General features: G+C 41.3%; 1 protein-coding gene across 10 annotated transcripts in view; it reads left to right on the top strand.

Moving 5' to 3' along the window:
• Positions 1-22,663, top strand: part of MACF1 (microtubule actin crosslinking factor 1) — a 333,835-nt gene that overhangs the window by 184,377 nt on the left and 126,795 nt on the right. For all 10 annotated transcript variants that reach the window (XM_061122317.1, XM_061122312.1, XM_061122316.1 and 7 more), the window contains 14 exons: positions 2,434-2,586; positions 4,291-4,445; positions 4,814-4,940; positions 5,349-5,532; positions 6,951-7,120; positions 12,164-12,342; positions 13,024-13,162; positions 13,816-14,009; positions 14,995-15,157; positions 15,928-16,011; positions 18,751-18,858; positions 19,039-19,137; positions 20,528-20,680; positions 20,990-21,078. In XM_061122317.1, coding sequence (XP_060978300.1) covers positions 2,434-2,586; positions 4,291-4,445; positions 4,814-4,940; positions 5,349-5,532; positions 6,951-7,120; positions 12,164-12,342; positions 13,024-13,162; positions 13,816-14,009; positions 14,995-15,157; positions 15,928-16,011; positions 18,751-18,858; positions 19,039-19,137; positions 20,528-20,680; positions 20,990-21,078 — 1,997 coding nt within the window. The remainder of the gene's footprint in view (positions 1-2,433; positions 2,587-4,290; positions 4,446-4,813; positions 4,941-5,348; positions 5,533-6,950; positions 7,121-12,163; positions 12,343-13,023; positions 13,163-13,815; positions 14,010-14,994; positions 15,158-15,927; positions 16,012-18,750; positions 18,859-19,038; positions 19,138-20,527; positions 20,681-20,989; positions 21,079-22,663) is intronic.

The following is a 22,663-nucleotide window of genomic DNA, read 5'->3' as shown; positions in this document are numbered from 1 at the left end:
GGAAGCAGGGTAAACCCTGTCAGCTGCTGCTGTTCATATCCTTGAAAGCGCCAGGGCTGCGGGTCATTGCTGTAAAGTTTGGCTCACATTCGATTGGAGTTTAATCAATGTGGTTCTTTTTCTCTTTTCTTAAAGAAGTTGCTAATAAGAGTCTTTTGGGTATGCTCCTGCAGTGAGGGCCTAGCCAGGTCCCCCTGGCCACATGGTGTTCATCACTGTTTCTTTGCATTGTTCCTATTCTAATTCAGTAGTTGGAGCCAAAGATGGGGTGTAGAGCATGAAAAATGGTGTTGATGGGATCAGCTGACACCAAATTCTTTTTCACTCTCTCGTGCAAAGAGAATTAAAATACCAATGAACTAGACCTGAGCCAATTTTTTCCTCCTTTGGAAATTTTCTTTTGGTAACAATGAGATATTTGAAACATTAATATCTTATTTAGATGTAATACAGTATCTATCCAGTTTATTTATGTAGCAGTATTAACTTTTTAAAAATAGTTTTGCATGCAGGATTTAATCCAAATCAAGTTTATGTTATACAATGAACTATTCCTTCAGTAGTGTCAGTAGTAAAAGTCAGCAGCAGATTACTTACTAAGCATATATTATATAGTTGACAAGATGGGGCTCAAACTACATCTCAAATTAAGATGGAAGTATGTATTTAATAGGGAAATTACTTTTCCTCTGTGAGAAGCCAAGGGGAGTCTCACATTTCAGTAACAAGTTATAAGTAAGAGAACCAGAATAACCCAAAACAGTGTCATTTTCTTTTTCTTTTTTTTGCATGGGTGAGACTTGGGAATTTTTGAACATTAATTGATGGAAAAAAAAATACTTTCAGGTATTGTAAAGCTATGAATGAATTTAGGCTCAGTGGTTTCACCTGAGCAAATAATTTGTGAACTGAATTAACTTGGAATGAAGGGTAAAGACCTGACTTTTCCGATGTCTCTAGAATGTCTCTCGGAGGCACATCAGGTATGAAGGAGGAATATAATAATCCTTGGCTATTATCTCCTCCCTCCCACAGAGTACCTTCCTGTCGTAGGGTAACTCCTCTGCAGGTGTTGTGCTATCTCCTCTTCTCGAGGGTCGCTGCTCTGCTCCCTCCTCTCCAGGTCAGGGGCATCGAGTTGGCGGCGTCATCGGGGCATGGAGTCACCTGGGTCTGCTCCGCTGCTTGTCCGTCAGGTTCGGGAGCATCTGTCATGGCTTCTGGTTCTTTTCAGACCTTGTACCATGCTGAGCACTTGGTCTCTGGAGCTTGAGATGTTTGGCTGTGGGTTAGACAGAAATTGACATCTTTATTGCAAGGAAACTGAAATGGGTAGACCAGCTCTCAAGAATGGAACAATGTGGCTGTCTTCCTGACATATTCCATTCCTCTCTCTTAACTAATAAGTTAAAGTTGTATTTCTTCCAATCATGCTCCCGGGGACAGGCACAGGTAGTTTGTTTAAGCATTTCTTTTTCTCTACCTGCATATTCTTAATTCTTTAATGGCATTTCTTAACATTATTAACTCTTTACCCTCATCACATCTACTTCATCCCAAGAAAGCCCTCTTCTGGGGACTTTTTAATACATCAAAATGAGCTCAAAACATCCTAGTTAATAGATAAAGGTTGTCTTTTACTCTCTAATGGAATTGGTAGTAGATTGCTACCAATTTTGTTGACAAGAAGTTCATTAATTTTTAAGAAAATTGGGTTTGCAGAGACTTGAGAGTTTCAATTTTGCATGAGATCTCTTTCAAATCAATCAAATTTATATAAATACAGCACAGCAAGACTCCAAAAGGTAAACCCTAAATTGTTTATCACAATACCTTCACCAACAACTTCGATTTATAGGTTGTTGGTTGAAGAGCTAAGATCTTTCTCTAGAAAGTTTGGTTCAATCTAAGAAAGTAAAATATTTCTAATAGAGCTTGGGAGATAACATTATTTAAAAAAGAAAAAAAAGAGCATAACTCTAACTTCTCCTAAGCAGAGAGGCAAGAGCTGGCTTCTGTCAGTGAGAAATTGAATTATAATAATAACAACCACAACCTAGTTATTATCATTGTTTTTAACTTCCATGTTCTCTGAACCTTATTTGGCAAAATCCTTTGTTAGCTGTATTTGGCAGCTAGAAATTCTTTTTTGTTTTATTTATTTATTATTTGCTTTTGCATGTGGCTTTATGGTTCATTGAAAACTGCACAGGGAGAAAGCTGCAAAATTTGAGTATAAATGCACTTGGTTGCAGACAGAAGCATCTTCTCCTGTCTTCTTTATCCCTGTGTTTCTAAGATGGCTCCACCAAGGATCCCTACTTAACCGAGAAGTGACGTTCTCAGAGGGAGTGGAGCACTCAGTTTTCTTTGTTGACTCAGTCTCCCGAGGAGCTACATTAATGTCTCTTTGGTTTTCTTCTCATTTTGTAGGATGAAAAGGAGCAGCTTATACAATCCAAGAGTTCCGTTGCCAGTCTTGTTGGGAGATCAAAATCCATTGTTCAGCTAAAGCCACGCAGTCCTGACCACATGTTAAAGAGCACCATTTCCGTGAAGGCCATCTGTGACTACAGGCAGATCGAGGTGAGGAGGCGGGGAGGGTGCCTCCTGCTCCAAAAGGAAATGAGGGAGAAGGGAGCCTTCAGTTAGCGTTAGGAGAGTAAGGAAGGTCAAATGACAAGAGTTCTGTTAGAACTAAACGTGCTCAGAGCTATCATTAAAAACCTCAGCCTCAACTCTACAACCGACCTGCTCCCTGCCTCAGTAACCGACATCGTTATCTACCCAGGTGCCTAAGAGTGGATAGAAATGGGGGTTTTAGTACCCCAGAGAGATCCATGACTCCTCTCTTCTTTTCCTACAGCTGATAGGATTACCAAGTTAGCATTTGTAAAGAAACACCCCTCACTGTGCTTCCCAGGTGGTGCAGTGGTAAAGAACCTGCCTGCCAATGCAGGAGACATGGGTTCAATCCCTGGGCCAGGAAGATCCCCTGGAGTCGGAAATGGCAACCCACTCCAATATTCTTGCCTGGAAAATCCCATGGACAGAGGAACCTGGCGGCTACAGTCCATGAGATCACAAAGAATCGGACACGACTTGAGCACACACATATATACACACACACACACACAAATATTCCTTAAGTATTCTTCTTTCTATCCCTGCTGCATCTACCTAAATCAGACCCACTTGTATTATTGCATCAGCCTCCCATTCAATGTATTCTTTATCCTACCACCAGCATGATCTTAAAAAAAAAAAAAAAAAAATCACTCCCCTGCATAAGTCCTACAAGAATTCTCCATTTGTTCTTATTTATTTTCTTTTTTAAGATTTTTATTTCCACATGGACCACTTTTAAAGTCTTTATTGAATTTGTTACAGTATTTTTTTCTGTTTCATGTTTTGGTTTTTTGGCCACGAGGCATGTGGCCTCTTAGCTCCAATCCTGACCAGGGATTGAACCTGCACTCCCTGCATTGGAAGACAAAGTCTTAACCACTGGAATACCAGGGAAGTTTCCCCATTTCTTTTCAGAAAGTCTGAATTCCTTAATGTGGCTTCAGAGTCTTGGAATAATCTCTTACCCCTCTAATGAAGACCGGGTCTTTTGCCTTCCATGCATTCCCTGGTAAACCGAGTTTGTCACACAGTTTTGTAACCAAGTAGCACATCAGAATATGTGGGATATGTATCTCTAGTGGCCTAGCAAACTTCCAAGCACATAGTAGGCTCAATAAATATGTGTTATACCAAAGAACGAATGACTTCTTCCTGTGCTTTTCTTTGTCTCAATATTTCTGTCTATAAATTAGACAGAAACCAGTAATACTGGTTACCTGTCTCCCAAGAGAAAGAGCTGATGATTTCAAATGCTTAAACATTTCAGGGATTTGAGTGGGGTGACAGGAAGGGAGGATGTGGAAGTATCACAAAAGCAAAGTTGTATTATGTCCCTTTAATTTTTACCATGTTCATTGTGGATACAGAGAGATTGCTCTCGGAGCTCTTACAGTCTCCATATAACTGTCATATTTGAGTTACTCGACTTGTAACAGGCATTTAATAAACACTTGCTTCATTTATTTCTTTCATGTTGCAACCATCTCTGGGTTGTGTATTTATATACATTATCTTTTTGTCAAAATCAGAAAGTTTCCCTAGGTGATAAAGATCTCCAAAATGATTTTTCTTTAAGGATTTCATAGCCTTGGGATCAGGCACCAGGTAATACTAGGTTGTTTGTTTATCCATTAGCAATAACTTGTAAATTTGTCTCTTCAGATCACTATTTGCAAGAATGATGAGTGTGTATTGGAAGATAACTCACAGAGGACCAAGTGGAAAGTGATCAGCCCCACAGGGAACGAGGCAATGGTGCCGTCAGTCTGCTTCCTCATCCCCCCACCCAATAAGGATGCCGTGGAGACGGCCAGCAGGTACTGGCTCAGCCGACACGCTGTGCTTTGGGGGCAAACCGACGGAGGGATGAATCTACATTTGCTTTCCAAGCATTGTTGTGATTTTTAAACAATTTCAAATGGAGTTATTTTGTCTCTCTTTTGTCTGTCATTGCTTTTCCACTCTGACTTCTCATAATTATATTATCAATATAGTCACATAACATTCATGAGATGACTAAATATGTGCTTGAAGATATCAATTAATTTAGGTCTAAACATTCCTGTGTTGTTAATATTTGACGTGTTGCCTTTCTCTGCTCAGTTCTGCTGAGACAATCACATTTTTTCCCTTAGAAGATCTCAGGCCTAAGAAAAGCTATAGCCAGGTTTTGTGTTGTTTGTAGGGTGGAGCAATCTTATCAGAAGGTGATGGCCCTTTGGCATCAACTACATGTCAATACCAAAAGCCTTATCTCCTGGAACTATCTGAGGAAGGACCTTGACCTTGTAAAGACCTGGAATCTGGAAAAGGTAATTGTGGAAGTTTTAACCCAGGCTTATAGCCTATTGGCAAGTTTTATTTTTTCAGCAGGAAGTTTTTTTCTATTACTGTGAGACTCCTACTCACCCAGTTGCTGGGAAATGAAGTCAGGGATACTGTTTCAGGGTTAGGGGCTTGAGGACCTTAGAAACTAAAACCTTTTGGATAAATGTGAGGAATAGGGGAACACTGGTGTATTGGCCATCATTAAGGTATACATCCAAGAGGGCACAGACTGCTTCTGAGATGCTCATAATGTTCTGCTTCTTGATCCGAATGCTGATTTCATGCACAAATTCAATTTGTGAAAAATAAACATGTTTATAAATATGGTTTGTGCACTATTTTGTATTACATTTCCATTCCTTTGAAATGTCCACTGTTTTTTTTCTCTGCAGCTCCGCTCCTCAGCACCTGGGGAGTACCACCAGGTTATGAAGAATCTGCAGGCCCACTATGAAGACTTTCTGCAGGAGAGTCGTGATTCGGCCCTCTTCTCAGTGGCTGACCGTCTTCGCTTGGAAGAGGAGGTGGAGGCGTGTAAAACCCATTTCCAGCACCTGATGAAGTCCATGGAGAACGGTGTGTGCCTTGGGAAGAGGGAGAGGAAAGGTGGAATGAGAGCCCTGAAAGGTGCTGCTCGACCCTTCATATAAACTAGAAAGTATCATCACCACCTTTTTACCACTTACATTGCTAGAAAAACTTGAGATAGCAAATAACTCATAGAGCTGAATTCTCAAAATCAGATCGTGGAAGAAAAGGCTGTATTTTATTCATTATTGCTAATAAACCTATCCTGTTTTCTTGTGGAAATTATGTATTTGGACCTTCAGTTCAGTCTCTCAGTCGTGTCTGACTCTTCACAACCCCATGAACCGCAGCACGCCAGGCCTCCCTGTCCATCACCAACTCCCGGAGTCCACCCAAACCCATGTCCATTGAGTTGGTGATGCCATCCAACCATCTCATCTTCTGTTGTCCCCTTCTCCTGCCCTCAGTCTTTCCCAGCATCAGGGTCTTTTCCAATAAGTCAGCTCTTCGCATGAGGTGGCCAAAGTATTGGAGTTTCAGCATCAACATCAGTCCTACCAATGAATACCCAGGACTGATCTCCTTTAGGAGGGACTGGTTGGATCTCCTAGTAGTCCAAGGGACTCTCAAGAGTCTTCTCCAACACCACAGTTCAAAAGCATCAATACTTCAGCGCTCAGCTTTCTTTATAGTCCAACTCTCACATCCATACATGACTACTGGAAAAACCATAACCTTGACTAGATGGACCTTTGTTGGCAAAGTAATGTCTCTGCTTTTTAATATTCTGTCTAGGTTGGTCATAACTTTCCTTCCAAGGAGTAAATATCTTTTAATTTCATGGTTGCAATCACCATCTGCAGTGATTTTGGAGCCCAGAAAAATAAAGTCAGCCACTGTTTCCACTGTTTCCCCATCTATTTGCCATGAAGTGATGGGAACAGATGCCATGATCTTAGTTTTTTGAATGTTGAGTTTTAAGCCAACTTTTTCACTCTCCTCTTTCATTTTCATCAAGAGGCTCTTTAGTTCTTCTTCACTTTCTGCCATAAGGGTGGTGTCATCTGCATATCTGAGGTTATTGATATTTCTCCCGGCAATCATGATTCCAACTTGTGCTTCCTCCAGCCCGGCGTTTCTCGTGATGTACTCTGCATATAAGTTAAATAAGGAGGGTGACAATATACAGCTTTGCCGTACTCCTTTCCTGATTTGGAACCAGTCTGTTGTCCCATGTCCAGTTCTAACTGTTGCTTCCTGACCTGCTTTGGACCTTAAAGATCAGTATATAATGCAGGGAATTTGGGAACAGGCAGAAGGTTCCCCATATAAGGCCTTGCTTTCATTCATGGAGTATCAGCTTTGGTAGATCCAATGGTACACTGTCTCAGGGTAAATCTGTTTTTTCCAGGTTTGCTGATCTCTGTTGTAGTGCTTAATGGTCTTCTGTGCTTGTGCATTCACAGAGGACAAAGAGGAAACTGTGGCCAAGATGTACATTTCAGAGCTGAAGAATATTCGGCTGCGCCTGGAGGAGTGTGAACAGAGGCTAATCCAGCGAATTCAGTCTCCTGCCAGCTCTAGGACTGACAAAGATGCTCGGCAAGACAATGCATTAAGGATCGCAGAACAAGAGGTAAGCATATAGAGCAAGGTGGGTGCTCTAAGACTGCTCAGTAGAGCTGCTACTTTCCGCTCTGTCCCTTACACGTATGTTATATTCTGTGACATGGTTACTGTCAGTCCTGTGACTCCACAAAGAGTATGGAAAGGCTCAGATTCTGCTATGGGCTCTGATGTACACTTTTCTCTGTGACTTTGAGCAAATTCTTTTCTTTTTTTTGAAGATGTTTTTGATGTGGACCTTTCCTTTCTAAGTCTTTGTTGAATTTGTTACAGTATTGCTTCTGTTTTATGTTTTGGTTTTCTGACCATGAGGCATGTGGGATCTTAGCTCCCCAACAAGGGATCCAGCCCACAGCCCCCTGCAATGGAAGGCAAAGGCATAACCACTGGATTGCCAGGGAAAACCCCTGTGCAAATTACTTTTCATCCTTAGTTTCCTTTTTTAAAAAATGGAGATAGTATGAATCTCCATCCGTAGAAGAACTGTAGATGGAGATCTGTGACATTGTACAGGAGGCAGTAATCAAAACTATTGCCAAGAAAAAGAAATGCAAAAAGGCAACATGATTGTCTGATGAGGCCTTACAAATAGCTGAGAAAAGAAGAGAAGCTAAAGGCAAAGGAGAAAATATATACCCATTTGAATGCAGAGTTCCAAAGAACAGCAAGGAGAGAAAAGAAAGCCTCCTCAGCGATCAATGCAAAGAAATAGAGGAAAACAATAGACTGGGAAGGACTAGAGATCTCTTCAAGAAAATTAAGATACCAAGGGAATATTTCATGGAAAGATGGGCACAATAAAGGACAGAAATGGTATGGACCTAACAGAAGCTGAAGATATTAAGAAGAGGTGGCAAGAATACACAGAAGAACTATACAAAAAAGATGTTCATGACCCAGATAATCACGATCATGTGATCACTCACCTAGAGCCATACCTCCTGTAGTGTGAAGTCAAGTGGGCCTTAGGAAGCATGACTACGAACAAAGCTAGTGGAGGTGATGGAATTCCAGTGGAGCTATTTCACATCCTGAAAGATGATGCTGTGAAAGTGCTGCACTCAATATGCCAACCAATCGGGAAAACTCAGCAGTGGCCACAGGACTGGAAAAGATCAGTTTCATTCCAATCCCAAAGAAAGGCAATGCCAAGAAATGCTCAAACTACTGCACAATTGCACTCATCTCACACGCTAGCAAAGTAATGCTCAAAATTCTCCAAGCCAAGCTTCTACAGTACATGAACCATGAACTTCCAGATGTTCAAGCTGGATTTAGAAAAGGCAGAGGAACCAGAGATCAAATTACCAACATCCGCTGGATCATCGAAAAAGTGAGAGAGTTCCAGAAAAACATCTACTTCTGCTTTATTGACTGCGCCAAAGCCTTTGACTGTGTGGATCACAGGAAACTGTGGAAAATTAGGAGATGGGACTACCAGACCACCTGACCTGCCTCCTGATAAATCTATAGGCAGGTCAAGAAGCAACAGTTAGAACTGGACATGGAACAACAGCCTGGTTCCAAATCGGGAAAGGAGTACATCAAGGCTGTATATTGTCACCCTGCTTATTTAACGTGTATGCAGAGTACATCATGTGAAATACTGGACTGGATGCAGCACAAGCTGCAGTCAAGGTTGCTGAGAGAAATATCAGTAACTTCAAATATGCAGATGCCACCACACTTATGGTGGAAAGCAAAGAAGAACGAAAGAGCCTCTTGATGAAAGTGAAAGAGTGAAAAGCTTGGCTTAAAACTCAACATTCAGAGAGCTAAGATCATGGCATCTGTTCCCATCACTTCATGACAAATAGGTGGGGAAACAATGGAAACAGTGACAGGCTTTAATTTTTGGGCTCCAAAATCACTGCAGATGGTGACTGCAGCCATGAAATTAAAAGACACTTACTCCTTAGAGGAAAAGTTATGACCAATCTAGATAGCATATTAAAAAGCAGGGACATTACTTTACCAACAAAGATCTGTCTAGTCAAAACTATGGTTTTTCCAGTAGTCATGTATGGATGTGAGAGTGGACTCTAAGCAATGCTGAGCACAGAAGAATTGATGCTTTTGAACTGTGGTGTTGGAGAAGACTCCTGAGAGTCCTTTGGACTGCAAGGAGATACAACCAGTCCATCCTAAAGGAAATCAGTCCTGAACATTCATTGGAAGGACTGATGCTGAAGCTGAAACTCCCAATAGTTTGGCCACCTGATGCGAATAACGGACTTATTGGAAAAGACCCTGATTGTGGGAAAGATTGAAGGCAGAAGGAGAAGAGGATGACAGAGGATGAGATGGTTGGATGGCATCACCAACGTGATGGACATGATTTGAGCAGGCTCCGGGAGTTGGTGATGGACAGGGAAGCGTGCTGCAGTTCATGGGGTTGCAGTAAGTCAGACACGACTGAGCGACTGAACTGAACTGAACTGAACTATATAAGTCATAGAAGTTTTGAAAATTAAGGGATACAGTACATGCCATGAGCTTCCTGGAAAAGTAAAATGCTATAAAAATGTAAGGTGATATTCTTGATGTAAAAGCAGCAAATATTAATTGCTTTATTAAGTTTTGGGGGGCATGCAAAGAAAGTAAGCCAAAGGTCCTTGCTTTTGGCTTATAGTGTAAAGAAGAGCAAAAGGTTAAAGTCACGGTTAGAGATTTCAGTATAAGAGATGTCATTAGAGAATACCTAGTGTACCTCCAGATTTCCAAGCAAACATTGCTGTATGAATGTAGAGTGTTGCTGGAACATTCCTACTTGGGGTATGACAAGAGAGTTCTGTGAAGAATATTAGATTTGATCTAGGGGCTTAAAGGAAATGGAAAGGAATGCCTAATGAGGAGGAGTGAGTTTTCTCAGCTGTCTCAGTAATTCCTAAGCCTTAAGAGAAGAATGAGAACCTAGTTTAATTTTCTTTGCTCATAAAGGATCTGAGGCTGTGTGAGGCATGTCATTCATTGTTCATTGCTGTTCAGTCTCCAACTCTTTGCAACCCTGTGGACTGCAGCAAGCCAGGCTTCCCTGTCCTTCACTGTCCCCTGGAATTTGCTTAGACTCATGTCCGTTGTGTTGATGATGCCGTCCAACCATCTCATCTGCTGCTGCCACTTCTCCTTCTCCCTTCAGTCTTTCCCAGTGTCAGGGTCTTTTTCAGTGAGTCGGTTCTTTACATCAGGTGGTCAAAGTGTTGGAGCTTCAGTCCTACCAATGAATATTCAGGGTTGATTTCCTCTAGGATTGATTGGTTTGATCTCCTTTCTATCCAAGGGATTCTCTAGTCTTCTCTAGCAGCACAGTTTGAAAGCATCAATTCTTTGGCTCTCAACCTCCTTTATGGTCCAACTCTCACATCTGTACATGACTACCAGAAAAGCTATAGCTTTGACTATATGGATCTTTGTCAGCAAATTGATGTCTCTGCTTTTTAATATGCTGTCTAGGTTTCTTATAGTTTTCCTTCCAAGGAGCAAGTTCTTTTAATTTCATGACTGCAGTCACCGTCCACAGTGATTCTGAAGCCCAAGAAAATAAAATCTGCCACTGTTTCCACTTTTTCCCCATCTATTTGCCAGGAAGTGATGGGACCGGATACCATGATCTTTGTTTTTTGAATGTTGAATTTTAAGCCAGCTTTTTCACTCTCCTCTTTCAACTCCATCAAGAGGCTCTTTAGTTCTTCTTCGCTTTCTGCCGGTAGAAAACCACTCTAGTATTCTTGCCTCTAGAACCCCATAAGCAGTATGAAAAGAGGCATGTCAAATAAACCTGTAATTCTCATATTAAATTTTTTTTCTTTTTTTAACTTTTCTACAGTCATTCAAAATCTGTTTGTCCCTGCAAAAGAGAGCATTCAAAGAAATTCAGGTTAATATTGAGCTCTTCTAAAGGACTTTTCTTTTTTTAAAGAAAAATTATTTTGAAATAGTTTCAGATATAGAAAAGTTTTTATTCTCATATAGCCTTCACCTGGATTCCAAAAATGTTACCATTTGTCTATATTTGCTTCATCATTTTCTTCTACATATGTACACAAATAATAATAATATTTTTTTGGAGAGTAACTTCCAGACATAGTGCTCCTTTACCCCTATGTACTTCGACAAACAAGGATAGTCTCCTGCATAACCACGGGACAGTGATTAAAATCAGGAAATGAACATTGATCTTGAATATATTACTGTTACTAAGACCGTAACTGAAATTTCTTTAGTTGACCTAATAAGCGCCTTTTTTTGGTTTTGTTTTTTTTACTTCACCCTGTGGCTTGAAGGATCTTAGTTCCCTGACCAGGGATTTAATCTGTGCTCCCTGCAGTGGACGTGCAGAGTCCTAACGACCAGACCACCAGGGAGCACCCATGATTGCCCTTTCTGGAGCACCTCCCACCTCAGCAATTCCTGCTTCCTCTTGCTTTTACCAGCCCCAACCCTAGGATCAGTGTCTCTCCAAGGAGTCTTGCTTTCTTTAGGTTCCTTTATTTAGGAACCTAGATTGGGTGCTGACTGTGCTCATTTCTATTGGGATATCTACTCTAGGCCTGCTCAGCAGATAGAGCATACATGTGACCACAAATATTTGTATATATCTCTCTCCATCCTGCTCCAACCCAATACCTCAGGGCTTATTCTAACCTCTCTTTGCTTCCATATTTGTAACTCCCTTCCCCCAGACTGAAAAACCTCCTTTACATTATCCATAGTGTAAATTTATTTATTGCTCAATTCTAACATGTACAGATAATAGTTTCAGTACTGCTAACTCATAGTATTACAAAAAGCAAACCTACTATCTAGAGTTTAATGTAATTCTTTTTGTCTTTATACTGAAGGTATGTCTGTAGTCAATTCTGTGTTCAGAATTTATGTGTTTGTATTCTTTGCCCTGCTCTGCCTTCATTGCTGTTGCCTGGTTTATTCCATCATTCTTCTATATATGACATTTGGTCTGTTTCTGATATTTTGCTGTTCTGAACTAGGACTTCTTGCTAACTTCTTGGTTTAATTCTGTCTCTGTGTTTGTTGTATGTCTTGTTCCTGATAGCACACCCAAGAGGATCTGCAGCAATTGAGGGCAGACTTGGATGCTGTTTCCGTGAAATGCAACAGCTTTCTCCATCAGTCCCCATCTGGTTCCAGTGTCCCAACTCTGCGCTCAGAACTCAATCTGCTGGTGGAAAAAATGGACCATGTGTATGGTCTCTCCACTGTCTATTTAAACAAGTGAGTGAGTGAGAATTTGGGTCAAGAGGGCAATGTTTGCCATTCAGATGGGGGGAAAAAATGTACCTGGAATGTTTCATGAACAATTCAGGGAGATTGCAGGTCTTGAAGAGCTTGTACTCATAAAAAGAGACCTTGGCTTTAGTTCAAAATAACATGGAGTGAGTTCATGTGGGCTGCAATGATCAAATGCTGGGAATACAGAAGGGGAGAAGGGGAGTTGATTTGCAGTTTTATGACTATTTCGAATCTCATTTCTCTTTGATTAGATACTTCTTTTTAAAACAGAGAAAGGGACACTAAAGAAAGAAAAATTTTTATCTCAACTGAGTATTAGGCTTTGAGGGTCTTCCCTCTACCCACACATCCCTGCCTATGACCTTGAGGAGATCTTAGAGTCTTCATGGTTTTGAGTGGGTTTCTGTCCTCAAGCCTATTTTCTTGTGAGACCTCCACCATGTGTACGCATGTGTTGTGTGTCCTAGTGTCCCCCAAACTATATTTTAATTGACTTAAATTGGCAGTACATATATTATGCTTGTTTTTATGAAACCCTGTCATCATTTAGTAATGATGAAGTTGATTTTGACAGTTACATTGGTGAATCTCTTGGTAGTGCTCCAGGTCCGAAGCCCAGCTCTTAAAATGCATGTATTAATGGAAGTGATTTTATCCTCACAGGCTGAAGACAATTGATGTTATAGTGCGTAGCATCCAGGATGCCGAACTCTTAGTCAAAGGTTATGAAATCAAGCTGAGTCAAGAAGAAGCAGTGCCAGCAGATCTCTCAGCTCTGGAGTCCCATCGGTCTACATTACGGGTTGGTTTCTCCTAGTTCCTAGTTTGACAACATGCTCATTGCTTGGGGTTAGCAGAGAAATGCAGTTTTGGATGGCATGCCACTGATTAAAGTTTGCATTCAAATTAGGCAGAATATTATATTTAATGTCTTTTTATGTGGGTCCAAAGAAGAGAGGATTGAGACATATATCTAACTACAAAAGGGAGATAAAGGACAATGCTTTTCTATTTATTTTTTCCCTTTTCTCCCCAGTAAAGTCATAGTTTAATTGGATACAATCAATGGTTATGTTGTAAGTTTGTAAATCACTTAGCTCTTACCTCCTTTGATGCTCACAAGCAACTCTGTGAGGTGGCTAGAGGAGGGAATTTTACCTCTGTGTACAGATAGAATACCAAGATTCAGATTGGCTAAGTGGCTTGTCATGGTCTCATAGCTTATAAGTGGTGGAGTCAGGTTTCAAACACTGGTTCTTGCAGTTTTCTCCACTGTCTGCCTAGTGTGCCTCAGGACTATGGAGGCATTTCTGGCACAAACACTGCAGAGTCTGGTTCTGAATCACAGATGTAACATGGAGCCAGCTGTAGACAATGAACTTGTTTTGTTCTTTAGTCTGAGTCCTTTTTAGCATGGAATATATTTAACCTGTTGCTCTGCTTGTGCTTTTATAGCACTGGCTTAGTGATGCGAAGGACAAGAATTCAGTGTTTTCAGTCCTGGATGAGGAAATTGGCAAGGCCAAGGTGGTGGCAGAGCAGCTGAGCCGTCTGACCCCAGAGCGGAACCTGGATCTGGAGCGCTGTCAGGAAAAAGGCTCCCAGCTACAGGACCGTTGGCACCGGGTCATTGCCCAGCTCGAGACCCGGTGAGTGACAGCCCCACCCTTGTCTTCTCTAGGGTTCAGAAACTAGGTTTTAAATGAAAATACAGTTATTTCTGTGTATGCTTATTTAAAGGCAGAGATTGGTCAGAATGTTGTCCAGAATGTATACTGTCACTTAATTTCTAACCCATCCTGACTCCTTTAAATAAGCATACACTCACTGACCAGGGAACGCCTGCATCCCTGCAGTGGTAGCACGGAGCCTTAACCGCTGGACCACCAGAGAATTCCCTAGCTTTGGTACTTAATATGAGTCATTACTCATAGTGGGGCTTTGCAGAATTTCTTGCTTCCTTTTCGTTTGCTAATTTAGTGTTTTTATCTGTTACTTGAGGTTCTGCTTTTGATGACTGATTTGAATAGGAAAGACAGAAAACCACCTATCTGAGACCAGATTAGTTAGGAAAATATATAGGGAGAGGGGTGATAGAGATTCATGTAAGTTTGGATTAATTCTCTATAAATGAATTATTATCCCAAAGCTTGTTAGACCAACAAAAGTGGTATAAGAAGCTGTTACTGGAATTAAGAGTAATTACTCTTTTTTCACCCACTCTACCCCTACTTTTCTCCCCAAGAAACCAGTGAGTCATAAGTCATGGCTGTGTACGCTGACAGGTCCTCTACCGCCAGGAGACCAAAGTGTGCAGGCAGTACTACCTTATTGGCAACCCCAGTAATCCTTGGCAACGTAGGTGAAAAAATTGACAAGGATTATCACGGGATGCCAGGCTTCAAAGCAGTTTGCAGGTCCGCAGGGCACGCCTGGTTTCTGCTCCCTTCTCCCCACAGAGTACTGGAGTATGCATGGCTCTCAGTGCTGCATTGCTCTTCCCTCAAAATAAAGATGTATTCCTCGTGGTCAAGCTCAGCACGAGGCATGGCTGGGCTAAAGAGGGAATTGCCTTGTTTACTTAGTTGTATTTAGACCAAGATATCTGATAGCAATTTCCCTTTGCTTCTGCAGCCAATCTGAGCTAGAAAGTATCCAGGAAGTCCTGGGAGATTACCGAGCCTGCCATGGAACTCTCATCAAATGGATTGAGGAAACCACTGCCCAGCAGGAAATGATGAAGCCAGGCCAGGCTGAGGACAGCAGAGTACTCTCCGAGCAGCTCAGCCAGCAGACGGTGGGTGTGGCCATGGCCCAGTGGAAGTCACAGGGGGAAGCAATTAGCAGTTGACTTCCCCCCTGATATCAAGACATTCTGAGCCTCTTCTGAAAAGGGTTCAAGCAGAATGGTCACTAGATACTGGTTTTGCATTAGGGTCTTCCAAGATTGGAAGGCCCCTTCCAATCCTGAGTTCCTGTGAGTATATATTGAAAGCACTAGAGGGTCAATGTTGCATCTTGTTTTGCTAGGATTAGAATATAGGAAATGAAATCCCAGGGAAGCTGTAAGTTGAAGAAAATTATTTCATTCAAAACTGTTTTTATAAGTAGGTATTTTGAGGGATTTTTTTTTTTTTTGGCTCCCTTACTTATTATGAGTACTTGAACCAGTTGCTCAATCTCTTAGTATTCTGCTTCCCTCAGCAGTAAAATGCATATAGTCCATTATTTGTTCAACTACCCTCTTAAGGTTTTTGTAGTTAGGATTAAATGAAATGATACATGTAAATTACTTAGAACAGTGATTTTCAAAGTGTTGACAGCCAAAGTAGCAGCTTCAGCATCACTTGGGAACATGTTAGAAATGAGAGTTCTCAGACTCAAACCCAAATCTATCGAGTCAGACACTCTGGAAGTGGGACCTAGCAATCTATAATTTATCCAGTGTTCTAGGTGATTCGGACACAGCTAAGGTTTGAAAACCACTGCATTAGAACATAATAAATGCTCACCTGTTTCAGTGATGATAATGACAATTATAAAATGTTGTGATGTTTTGGTTCCTAGGAGCTGTTTGCAGAAATTGAGAGAAATCAGACAAAACTGGACCAGTGTCAAAAATTTTCCCAGCAATACTCCACCACTGTAAAGGTAATGCTGCCAGTCCTAAAAATAACATAAATAGTCTCTAGCTTGAAGATCTGTGTGTCACTGGAGGTTTTGTTTTTGGACAAGCAAGCAGATCTCTTCTGCTCCATCTTTAAGTTAATGCAGGTGTGTGTTTGTCATGGCACATATTTGGGGATGCTCAGAGAGGTACCAGACAAGAAATGAGTTTCAAGGAGTCTCCATTTGACTCCTGAATGGATGAATGACAGGCCTCTCAAACTTGCCATGTGAAAAACAGAATGTTTGGGTTTTCTTCTCAACACGCTTCTCACTGTCTTGCATATCTCAGGAAATAGTGTCCTCATTTTCCTTACTGCTGAGGCAAAAAAAGCCCAAAGAGTCATTCTTCACTCTTCTCTTCACCTTAAACTTTATGTCTAATAGCAGTCTGGGAACTAGTCGGATCTGTCTTGCCGTGTTTCCCAGATCTGACTACCCCTCACCGCCCCTCCCACCCCCCTCTCCCAGGTTCACGTCTCAGTGAAGAACCTTCTGGAGCTGCGTCAGCGCTCTGCGCTGCTCTCTCACTTCTGCTCTTGCCCGCTCAGGCTCTTTTCCCACACAGTAGCCAGACTCACTTTGTAAGAACATACCACATGTCACGGAACCTCAGACACTGTTGATTATGAGCCACGTTACTTTACGTACTGCCTGAAAGGGGGAAACTCCACCAATTATGCAAATGCCAAGTGAGACATTTTCCAATTTTAGCGATACCAAAATGTGAGGGAAATGTGTACCTTGCCATAGCGGAAACATGATAGATGAGATCCTGTCCCTCTCCTGCTCGGTACTGTCTCATGACTTCTTGTCATACTCATACTGAAATTCTAAATTCTTTTATAGTTTATCAGGCTATGCAAGATCTGGCTCCCTACTCCCTATTTCTTTGATAAGGTCTTTAAAGAAAACTGGCCTGAGATTCTTCTATATTGATTTGTTTATCACATGCCTTCCCACTAGAATGAAAGTTCCAGGGGAGGGAAGTTTTTTCTGGCTTGTTCCCCATTATGTGTGTAGCACTCAGAACAATGACAAGCGCGTAGCAGGTGCTCAGCAAATAGTTTTTTAATGAATACATTTCTTTAGTTAATAACAGGAGACATGGTATCACAAAGAATTGAATTCAAATCCTAGCTTTGCCATTTTCCAGGCTTCAGACTTTGAGCAAACATTTACCCCTTAGAGTTTCTGTTGCTATGTCTCCAAAATTTTGAATAGTAGCTACCTCACTGAGTGATTGCAAAGATTAAATGGGATAATTTATACATAGGACAATGCCTCAAAATTAAAATACGTTCAGTAAATGGTAGCACATGCTTTTATTTTTATTAGTATTTGGTTGTTAATACTACTGTGCTAAGTCAATTCAGTTGTGTCCGACTCTTTGTGACCCCATGGACTGTAGCCCACCAGGCTCCTCTGTCCATGGGATTCTCCAGGCAAGAATATTGGAGTGGGTTGCCATGACTTCTCCAGGGGATCTTCCTGAACCTGTGTCTCCTGTAGCTTCTGCATTGCAGGCAGATTCTTTGCTGCTGAGCCCCTGGTGAAGCCATTTTTTTTTTTTTTTTCAGTAGACTGCTTAAGCACTCAGTCAGTATTTTTCTCCTGCCTAGAATTTTCAAAATTGACAACAGAAAGCAAGACATTCCAGGCGAAAGGAACTTCATAATTAAAGGCACAGAGGGATAAAATACAATGATTATATAAGGAAAGAGCAAATTCTAGCTATCCTGGTATAGCTAGAAATTGTATCATACATGAGAAACAGTGACTGTGAAAACAGAGAGGAGATTGGGGTCAACCCATGAAAGGCCTTGTTCAGTTCCTTTGTCTTTACCGTCTATTCTTGCTCCTCAAAATGTGGTCTTTGAGCCAGGAGCATTGGCATCACTTGGGAACTACTCAGAAATGCATAAGCTGCATTTTAACAAGACCCCCAGGTGAATGTTGATATTTGAGGAGATCTGCTCTAAGTCATTGAAAACTTTCAAACAGGGAAATGAAGTGGTTATCTTTTTGACTTTAGAAAAGTTATTCCAGTAGCATGGCAGAGGTGAGAGTCTAAGAAGGAGAACAGGAGGCTGTGGCAGCATCATGTGATCCATGAAGAGGGCCTGAACCAGGGCAGCACTCTAAAGATTGCAGAGGAAGTGATAGGATAGCACGGCGACACGAGAAGAGCATTAGTTTAGGGATGGATGGAAGACTGATTCCAGTCCTGACGGTGTTGCTCACCTACTGAGTTAATTAGGGAGACTCACTTCCTGTCTCTGGGCCTCAGTCACCCTGTGTGTGAGATTAAGGATATGGTCAGCATTCAACAAATTGCCAACTCAGGAGTCAGCAGACCTGATCCACAGGCTAACTCCAGCTTGCCCACCTATTTTATATGGCCCATGGGAAAAGGGTATTAAAAATAATAAAAATACCTCACAACACAGGAAAAGTATATGAACTTCAGCTTGCAGTGTCTCTAAGTTATGTTTTATCATACCCAGCCACATTCTTTCCTTTAGTTACTGTCTGTGGCTGCTTTCACTTGCAGTGGCAGAAGTAAGTAGATGGTATGGCCTTTTCAGAAACTTTGCTAACCTCTGTTCTAAAGGATCATCCAAATGCTAAAGGATCATCACCATGGGAATGCTGCCATGCTACTGCATGATACGTGTGAGCCCTAAGCCTGGTGTAAATGCAGTTCCGTGTCTTCCTCCCCAGGACTATGAATTACAGCTGATGACATACAAGGCCTTTGTGGAATCTCAGCAGAAATCCCCGGGCAAGCGCCGTCGCATGCTCTCCTCTTCAGATGCCATCACGCAAGAGGTGAAAGGAGGGGGTGGGCAAGGATGTGTATACTGTCCTCAAGGAAGGAGTCACTCTTCGGGGCCTTATGATTTGATTACTGTTGAGCGGTGACTTCATGAAAACTTCCTCTTATTGTCAACTATTTAAATTGACTTTTCTGGCAGATAACTTATCTAAATTGTTTTTTTTTAATCATAGTTCATGGACTTGAGGACTCGCTACACAGCATTGGTGACCTTAACAACTCAGCATGTAAAATACATCAGTGATGCGCTCCGGCGGCTGGAGGAGGAGGAGGTGAGTCCAGCAAGTCCTGTGCCTCATCTGCCAAGATTTAAAATGCACACATAGCTGATGTCCATTGTTCACAGTACTTGAGCTCCACGAAGTTGCTGTGTGCACTGCAACAGCAAATTAGAGAATTCTTGTACCCACGGGAACACAGGGTTAGGTGCCTGCCAACTTTTGGTCGATGGATAACATACAACCTGGTTTTACGTGTGTTTTTTTAAAAAGCACTTTACCTAATGCCTGTGTGCTAAGTCGCTTCAGTCGTGTCTGACTTCGACCCCATGGACTGTAGTCCACCAGGCTCCTCTGTCCATGGGATTCTCCAGGCAAGAATACTGGAGTGGGTTGTTGTGCCCTTCTCCAGGACTTTACTTAATAAATCTTGCTGATTCACTAACACTGAACTCATATCTAAGAGCAGCATAGCGCACACCTGAACGAATCTTATTAAAGCATATTTTCTCTCTAAGGCACACGACAACCTTGTAGTGAATAATGAGGACTAGTGAAGACTAGTGAGGACTAGTGAGGACTAGTGTAAGAAAGAGCTGTGAAGAGAAATCCTTAATAAAGCATAATTTGTTAAAGGGAAATATTGGAGATATCCAAATTCCATATGGTAGAATGCTATGAAACTGTCAAAAATAATGAAGTAGATTTAAATGAACTGACATAGAAAGATACTTATAGTACATTATTTGAAGAAAAAAACAAGTTTGAATTCTATGTATAATTACGATTTCAGGAAAAACAAGAGTGTGTACCACGGAGGAACAAAATGAGTATAAAAACAAGTTTAGAAATATCTGTACCAAATTCCTGGGGAAATTAGGTTAAAGGGACATATATTATGCATTTCAGATTATTTGAATTTGTTGTAATGAGTTTGCAGTCTTTCTGTAATTAAAAAATCTGTGTTTTTGCAAAATAAGCTTCCACGTATTCAACAACTCTTAACAAAAGAAATGCTCTTGGAAACATTAACCTGTACCAACTTTTGCCTACATAAATTGGCCAAAGATTTCCTTTATGTCAGTACATACTTCATTTAATCTCTGTAGATGTCCATCTGTTCACTTGAAAATCTAAGAATTATGAAAATAAGATGCTATATGTGAAGGGCTTCTTAAAATTAGTAAATAACTATTGACTGCACATCCCATAGGAAAATAGCATGCTTTTCTAAGAAAAGAGCCAACCTAGGTATAATGAACTTAGCTATTAGCATCACATAGGCACTGGTGAACAATGCTGTGGGTAGGGTAAATTATGTTTAACTTGGGGTTATTAGAGGTACTGATTGAGGTAACTTTAATATCTTTATTTTAGGAACTCTGAATCAGGCCTGTCTAGTAAGACATTGACCAAGATACTGATTTTCTATTTCCTCTTCTAGAAAGTGGTAGAGGAGGAAAAACAGGAGCATGTGGAGAAGGTTAAAGAACTTTTGGGCTGGGTATCTACCCTAGCAAAGAATACACAAAGCAAAGCTACCTCACCCCAGACCAAAGAATCAACAGACATTGAAAAGGCTATCTTAGAACAACAGGTGAGTGGAAGTTCCCTCTATCACTTCCTGGGTAGCTTAATATGAGATTACTCATTAGGTGGGATAATATAAGGCACATATGGGCCACCCAGGAATGATTATTATCTCAGTAAATGTTAGCTTCCAGGACTTAAAGAAACTGAAGTAGTCATCTTATTTGTGTTTCTGCTTTCTAAATCACTCTAGATAGTGGTATTGAAAATCTTAGCTAAGCTAGGTTTTTTCCCTAGGATTTTATTTTATTTCAAATGACTTTTGATTCTTCAGTTTCTTGGGCTCTGAAGTTTTCTCTTTTCTTCTACTACATAGGTTCTGACAGAGGAGCTGACAACCAAGAGGGAGCAAGTCTCTGAGGCCATTAAAACTTCGCAGATCTTCTTGGCCAAGCACGGTCATAAGTGAGTCATAAATGAGATACTGTGGCACATCTAGAGGACTGGATCTTACTGACTCAAACTCAGGGTCATGATGAGAACTCAGGCTGGAGAATTCAAGGTGGCAGGAGTTAGATGATAATTCATGCTGAATTTGCATTTTACGTGTCAGCTATGAGGAGGGCTTGTGAACCTGATCAGGCTGTTCATAAAGATTTCTAAAACAGTTTCATAGAGAATAGATAGACATGAGACAAGAGTAGAGGCCTCAGAGACCAGTTAAGAGGCTGTTCTGACAATTTAGGCAAGAAATGATGAGGTGGAGAGGAGACAAAGATTCAAAAGATATTAAGGATGATGAACTTACAGGGCTTTGTGACAAATAAAAATGATCAGATGTAACTCCCAGGTTTCTGGCTTAGACCACTGGACATTTGGTGATGCCGCTCAACAAGATAGGAAATACAGGAGAGGGTGTGGCTTGAGGGGTAAGAAGGCCACTTTAGTTTCAGATATTTTGAATCTGAAGAGCCCACAGGACATCAGAGGATAAACCTCTAGTATATATTTGGAAGTCCCTGATGCATTATTTATGCCTCAAGGGGTTCCACTAAAGTTGTCCAGTGGCAGCTATATGTGTAAATTTAGAATTTATGAGAGAAATTTGAAGTGATAGAGATTAGCATAGTAAAAACCATGACTGGATTATCTTACAAGGGTTCAAGGGCTTCTCAGCCTATGAAGGAGCCTTAGAGGAGTAAGAGGAAATTATGAGTGAAACCTCAGAGCCAAGGGAGAACAGAATTCCAAAAAGAAGGAAATGGTCAAAAGTCAAGTAAAGGTGTGTGTGTCGTCGCTCAGTCGTGTCCGACTCTGTGCGGCCCCATGGACTGTAGCCTACGAGGCTCCCCCGTCCTTGGAATTCTCCAGGCAAGAACACTGGAGTGGGTTGCCATTTCCTTCTCCAATTCATGAAAGGGAAAAGCGAAAGTGAAGTCACTTAGTTGTGTCCGACTCCTAGTGACCCCATGGACTGCAGCCTACCAGGCTCCTCCGTCCATGGGGTTTTCCAGGCAAGAGTACTGGAGTGGGTTGCCATTGCCTTCTCCAGGGAAGGTATAGAGATACAGGTAAATATGCCAGAAGTAAAGTCAGAAATTAAGACTTTACTTTTACCACTGTGCCCAGTGGTCTGTATTTTCTCTTTGAAATAGGTAAAGAGGTTGTTGCTAAAAGTTAGAGTGGGCGCCAAGAGGATTGTCAGGAAGCATTGAAGTCTGGTAGTGGTTGGACCAGGAGGACTTCTACATGATTTTGGAATCCCCCCACTAGATAGACTTGGTCTGCGTGTGGGATCAGGGAAGTCGAAGGGTTTGATTGATCTGGGGCTGGAGTCTTGTTAGGAGAGAGTACAACGATAACAGTGAGGGATTGATCGAGAAGGTAGACTGTGTATCTGGGCTTTAATGAGAAGAAGCTAAAGATAATAGATGGATTAAGAGAAATGGAGAGGTCAAAGAAGGTTTGGGAAATCTCAGTAAGTCGACAGGTAGTTTTAAGATGAATCATAAGATTCAGTCTCAGAAACACAATGTATTGATAGAATGAG

Source organism: Dama dama, chromosome 20 (genome assembly GCF_033118175.1).
Source record: "Dama dama isolate Ldn47 chromosome 20, ASM3311817v1, whole genome shotgun sequence".
Lineage (NCBI taxonomy): Eukaryota > Metazoa > Chordata > Mammalia > Artiodactyla > Cervidae > Dama > Dama dama.
Note: the sequence above shows the minus strand (reverse complement) of the source record. Positions and strands in the feature narration are given on the sequence as shown.